Source organism: Vombatus ursinus, unplaced genomic scaffold (genome assembly GCF_900497805.2).
Source record: "Vombatus ursinus unplaced genomic scaffold, bare-nosed wombat genome assembly UNPS02014820.1, whole genome shotgun sequence".
Classification (NCBI taxonomy): Eukaryota; Metazoa; Chordata; class Mammalia; order Diprotodontia; family Vombatidae; genus Vombatus; species Vombatus ursinus.
In genome coordinates this window covers 18,761,615-18,767,614 of record NW_020954598.1, presented here as the reverse complement: position 1 = coordinate 18,767,614, position 6,000 = coordinate 18,761,615, and the positions used below count along the sequence as shown (strand labels likewise).

Sequence of the window (6,000 nt, the reverse complement as noted above, 5' to 3'; positions counted from 1 at the left end):
TTCATCTGTAACATCCCCAGAGGTCAATGAGAGCACAGGAAAGGAGCCTCAACTTCCTCTAGTTGTTAGTGACCACTGGTTATAGTCTTACGGGGTAGGAGGGAGGGAGAACACTGCCTCCTTTTTGCTGACCACTGGGAGCCAAAAAGCTGAGGGTGACCGAAGGGTGGTCCACAATGTGGCTGCCCACATTGAATCAGAGACTGTAGCCAAGAGCAAAAGGACGGAGCAATAAGGTATGCTGGAGGAAGACGTCTTGGGGGCAGGCGGAAGCTCTCTTTGTCTTTATTGGGAGCTTTACTGATAACTACCACCACTGTTCCCCATTGCTCATCTAACTAGTTCCTTCCCAGTTTTCCCTCTGAGAGCATGAGGAAAGAGGAGAGTGATAGGGTGAAGGCAGGAAGGAAATTGAGACTCCTATCACCCTCTTGGCTATGTTCACTGTAGCCTGGAATTGGGAGCCAATGTTTACTTATTAAATACTTATTTGTGTGTCTATGTTAATTTATTCTGCAAGGAAATCATGGTTGTTTGCTATCAGAGTTTATGTTTGTGTCGGAGTTTATGGATGTGGGGATTGGGAAATGAGACTATTTTTCCCTCTGCACAACCTGAGTCGGGGGTCAGAGTCAAGAAAGAGGCTGATACCTAATCTTTCAGAGTATCTTTACGGTACAATTGACCTATTAGGATAATAGTTCTAGGGGAAGGGTTGGTGCAGCCACTTTGGCCTAAGAGCACCTAGTCTGCCTGGCTTTGGCATCTGTTTGGCTGGCCACTAAGTCCAGGTTCTGTGAAGTTAAGGTATCTCTAGCTGGGCCTTTGACACAGGACTTTTGGCACCAAACACAGACTTTTAGTGCCTCACACATTCACAGGAGCCTGCATGTAAAACGGAGGAATTTGTTTGGATGATTTTAAAAGTTGCTTCCTGCTCTGACGTTTTATAATTTTTAATCATTATCTGAGGTTTAGAATAATAATATTATTGTAAGTTAATGGAGCCCTCAAGGGTACTTAGGCCCTTTCCTACCTGCAGGAACTAATAACACTCACAAAATTAACAAATTTTAAGTTAGAATGGATCTCAGATATCACCTAGAACATACGGTACTCAATAGGAATCCCCTCTAAAATATCCCCAACAAACGATCATCCAATGACCCTTCTGAGGCAGCCCATTTCACTAAAACACAAGTTTGACCATTTCACTCACCTGCTCAGTAAACTCGATTGGTTCCCGATCACCTTCAGGACCATTTAAAATCCTTTACAATTCATTTTATCACACTTTACTCTTCTTCCTGTAGCCGAACTGACCTTTCTGCTTTTCACACATGACATTTCATCTCCAAGGACTGGAATGCACTACCTCATCTCCACTTCTAACAATCCCTAATTGCTATCAAAGTCCAACTTAAAAGTTTACTTGAAACCTTTCCTGATTCCCTCCCCATCTCCCCTCTATAGTAGTGCCCCATTATCTTGTATTTTCCATATACTGATAGGTGTATACGTTGTCTCCCTAAGAGAAAGTAAACTCCTCAAAGGCAGGTTCCCTTTATAGACTGAGGCTTGATAAGGTTAGTGACTTGCCAGAGATCACAGCTGTTAGGTGGCTACACAACTCAGGTCCTCAGACAGGATACCCAGTCCTCTTTTCACTGCACCAAGCTGCCTCTGGGCCTCAGCTTCCTCACTGCAAATATGTGGGTTACACTAGATGACTTCTAACATCCCTTCTAACTTGAAATATACATTCTGTAAAGCTTGATTTAAAAAAAAATTTTTTTTCTTATCTAGCAAAAATCTATTCTCTCTGGAGAGCAATTTGGAACTATGCCCCAAAGGGCTATAAAAATGTGCATACCCTTTGACCCAGCAATAGCATTTCTAGGGCTATAGCCCAAAGAGATCATACAAATGGGAAAAGGACCCACGTGTACAAAAATATTTATAGCAGCTCTTTTTGTGGTGGCAAAGAATTGGAAATTGAGAGGATGCCCATCAATTGGGGAATGGATGAACAAGTTGTGGTATATGAATGTAATGGAATACTATTGTGCTATAAGAAATGATGAAGAGGCTGATTTCAGAAAAACCTGGAAAGACTTGTATGGTCTGATGCTGAGTGAAGTGAGCAGAATCAAGAGAACGTTGTACACAATAACAGTCACATTGTGCGATGACTCATACTGATAAACTTAACCCTTCCCAGCAATACAAGGATCTAAGATATCTCCAAAGGCCTTGTGATGGAAAATGCTATCCACATCCAAAGAAAGAACTATGGAGTTTGAATGCAAAGCAAAGCATACTATTTACTATTTTTTTCTTCTGTTGAGTTTTGTTTCCTTTTTCTGTGGTTCCTCCTATTGGTTCTAATTCTTACTTAACATCACTAATGTGAAAATATGTTTAAGAGGAATGTATATGTATATCCTATATCAGACTGGGCGCCCTCTTGGGGAGGGTGGTGGGGAGGAAGGGGGAGAAAAATTTTAAACTCAAAAGCATATGGAAGTGATTGTTGATAAATTAAAATAAATTAATAAAAAAAATCTGTTCTCTCCTTCCCTCATTGGAAAAGAAAAACAAAATCTTTGTATCAAATATACAATAATGTAATCTCTTCCAACCTTTCCAGTCTTCTTATACCTTACACCCCTCCGCCCTCAGAGGAATTCTATGATCCAGTGACGCTGGTCTCTTTTTTGTTCCAAGTACAAGGCACTCCATCTCCCTACTGGGCATCTTCTCTGGCTGTCCCTCATACCTGGAATGCTCTCCCTACTCCTTACCACCTTCTGGCTTCCTTGAGGTCCCAGCTAAAATCCCACCTTCTTCAGGAAGCCTTTCCAGATCACTTAAGACTAGTGCCTTCCTTCTATGATTATTTCCAATTTATCCTGTGTGTGATCGTGAGTATACACACACACACACACACATATAGCTTGTTTGTACAGTTGTTTGCACGTTATCTCTCCCACTAGATGGTGAGCACCTTAGCGGCAGCGCCTGGAAGTAGCAGGAGCTTAATGAATGCTTATTGACTGACTACGGGCCAAGCATTGGAAAAATAAATAGAAAAAGCAGTTTATACTCTCAAGGAGCTTACATTCTGAGACAACACATTAACAATAATGTGTACATATATGTAGTTTGCAAAGAACTTATCTTGTATACTATAAAGCAATCATAAATATGCACAGTCAAGCAAAATAAATTCTCTGCATTGGCCAAGTCCCCCCGCCCCCAATTCGTGCACGGGGAGCCTATCGCTCCGGGACTCGAGCCCCCCAGCCGTGAATGAAGGGCCCCACGTGGAGTGGGAGGATGCGGAGCCAGCCGCAGACAGCAGGGGGCGCGCCAAGCCCAACCACCCCGTGGCCACCCACACACCCGGTCAACCTACAGCTTGCCCCAAGGAAGGGTGGGGGCCCGGATCGGAGGGGGCCTTGCCTCCTCAAACAACCTTGAAGAGAAGGGGAGGGCAGAGGCGGCTTGTGAAGGCCAAGACTGCGAGGGTTTGAATGGTCCGCCAATGTTCCAAGCGTCTCCCTGGGAGGGAGAGAGGTGAACGAGCGCCTCGCGTCCCGCCCCCCCCCCCCGGTCTACTCTCCATTCTGCGCCTGCGTTCTTCTCGTTCTCCCCCTCCCTCCCCATCCTACGGCGCCGCTGCAGGCCCCGGCTGCAGGAGGACTGAGGTCAGTCCTCCTGGGCGCGCAGGGCCGGCTGGGAACTTCTACGCCCAAAAGATGGCGGTAGGCTTGAAAAGTTGCTCCCGAGTTCGCCGCCGCCGTCGCCCCTGAGGCACCCTGCGCTCGCGCGGAAGGAAGGACCGCGCGCGCCCGGTTTGGGGCGGGGCGGGGGCACGGGCTGGCGCGCGCCTGGGGGGCGGGGAGCGCGGGCCAGGAGGAGCCCGATAGGACGGGGCCGTCAGACCCGGAAGTCGGGGGTGGGGCGGAGGGGGCGCGGTCTATCCCATTGCGGACCGGGGCGGGGACTGTCCCCACTGAGCCCCGGGGGCCGGGCCGGGCCGGGCCGGAGAGGGCGGGACTGGGGGGGTGGGCGGCGACGGGCCGCGAGCACGGCGGCGGCGGCCGAGGAGGCGGAGGCGGCGGCGGGAGCGGAGGCTGTGGCGGGGTCCGTGGGGGCGGGAGGGGGCATGTAGCCGCCGTGGCGGGGGCGGGGGCGCCGAGCCGCGGCCGGGGTGCCCCTGGGGGGGCCGCGCCGTTGCCAGAGCCACACACATGAGACATGGAGGAGGAGGGCAAGAAAGGGAAGAAGGTAAGAACCTCGAGAGGGTCCTGAGGGGACCCAGAGGCCAGGATCCTGGAGGGCTTGGGGACCCCAAGGGAACTCTGAGGGGAGGGGGAAAGGGCCGGGGCGGGGGCCAGGGGACTCGGGAGGGGTCCTGGGGCACTAAGGGCAGAGTTCGTGAGGGTCTGAAGGACCTGGGAGACTAAGGGGGGGGGAGGGGGGGGCAAGAGAAGAGATCTTGGGGTCTAAAGGAAGAATCCTGGAGGACTGAGCGGAGGGGTCCTGGGAAACTAAAGGGAGACGTCCTGCGAGTCCAAAGGAAGGAAGGGTCTTGGGGGACTAAGGAGAGAGGTCCTGACGGTCTGAAGGAAGGAAGGGTCCTGGACAAGCGGGGGCGGGGTGGGTGGGCAGGAGGACTGGGATACTCTCGTTCGCTTTTAGTGGGGAAGGAGGAGGAAATTTGGGTTTGACCGGGATGGTGGGAGACCTGCAGGGGTGGGCTGCCGTGGGAAGTGTGTGTGTCGGTGTCTGTGTGTACCCGTTGCGGGGTGGGGGATAAGCGTGGGATCTGTAGAGACCCAGAGTGTGGACGGACGGGGAGGGGAAGCCGGGACGGACCGCGCACCGGGCATCCAGGACTGTGCAAAGCGCTTAGCCTCTGGGTGGTGTCAGGCTGTTTACTGAGGATGTTAGCTGTGCGAGTACAGAGGAGGAGATGTGTGAATCCCTGTCACCCAGGAGTGAGGAGAAGTAGGCGCTTGGAAAAGCTGGGGACTGATGGAGAAAAGGATATGTGGGTAGGGATGGTGGGTCTGGCAGAGGGATTTAGGATGGCCCCAAAAAAGAAGGGGGTGGGAAAAGTGAGACTTGGCACAACTTGCCTGAGGGGGAGGGAAATTCACCGGGTAGGAGTCTGTAGGCCCCCAAGTTCTGTGACTTAGTTAAAAAGCATTTCCTCGAAACACAGTAAATTCCTTTCTCCGGGGCCCATTGCTCTCTTTTAAAATGCCTTGAAATTAACCCCAAATGTTAGTTGGCTCTTTCCCAGTGTGTGAGTTACCAATGTGTGATCATGACCAGGGGAGGGAGAGGAAGTGGTGGTCGTAGGGGTAGCTGATTGTGAGGGGAAAGGGAAAGAGTAGGTCGGATTTATTAAGTTCATGTGAATTACATAGTTCAGCCAAATGGGTAAAAGGTTAGCAATGTTTTGCACATTATTCGCTCGACCTTAGTTTGGGATTCAAGCCAGAGCAAAGGATTTGTACTTTATTCTGTGTGATCTAATAACTTGTTAAATGTAACGTATCTGGGCAACCAGTTTGATTGAACTTTGTAAGATACTTTGGCAGTTGATTTGGGAATATAGCTGAAGATCCTAATCGGTTCACCAAGGTCCTAGTTTTTGCAGTTTTAAAAGATGGCTTTAATTACAGGCTTGAAACAACAAATAAAATAGCCCACTTTGTCCCTAAAAATAAAGGAGCACCAACTACAGTAGCTTTTGGCTGTAAATGGAAGGTGGGTGTTAATAAAATGCATGCATATTTTAATAAACTGTGATCTGATCCAAGTGTCTCCCTGCAGTTTTCATGTGTGTCTGTATACATAGGTGAAGCCACACAGGTTTAAAACAAAAATCAAGTTATGTCACATCCTTGGTTTTAGTGCTTGGTTACACATCTTACTGTAGAGTTTATCCTTTTAATTAGTTTTTGCCTCTTGTAGAGGGTGGCC

General features: G+C 49.4%; 1 protein-coding gene across 1 annotated transcript in view; it reads left to right on the top strand.

Moving 5' to 3' along the window:
- Positions 1–4,208: 4,208 nt before the first annotated feature.
- CCM2 (CCM2 scaffold protein) overlaps positions 4,209–6,000 on the top strand; it is a 127,819-nt gene continuing 126,027 nt past the window's right edge. Inside the window, exon 1 of the mRNA XM_027836908.1 lies at positions 4,209–4,293. Coding sequence (XP_027692709.1) covers positions 4,264–4,293 — 30 coding nt within the window. The 5' untranslated portion in view covers positions 4,209–4,263. The remainder of the gene's footprint in view (positions 4,294–6,000) is intronic.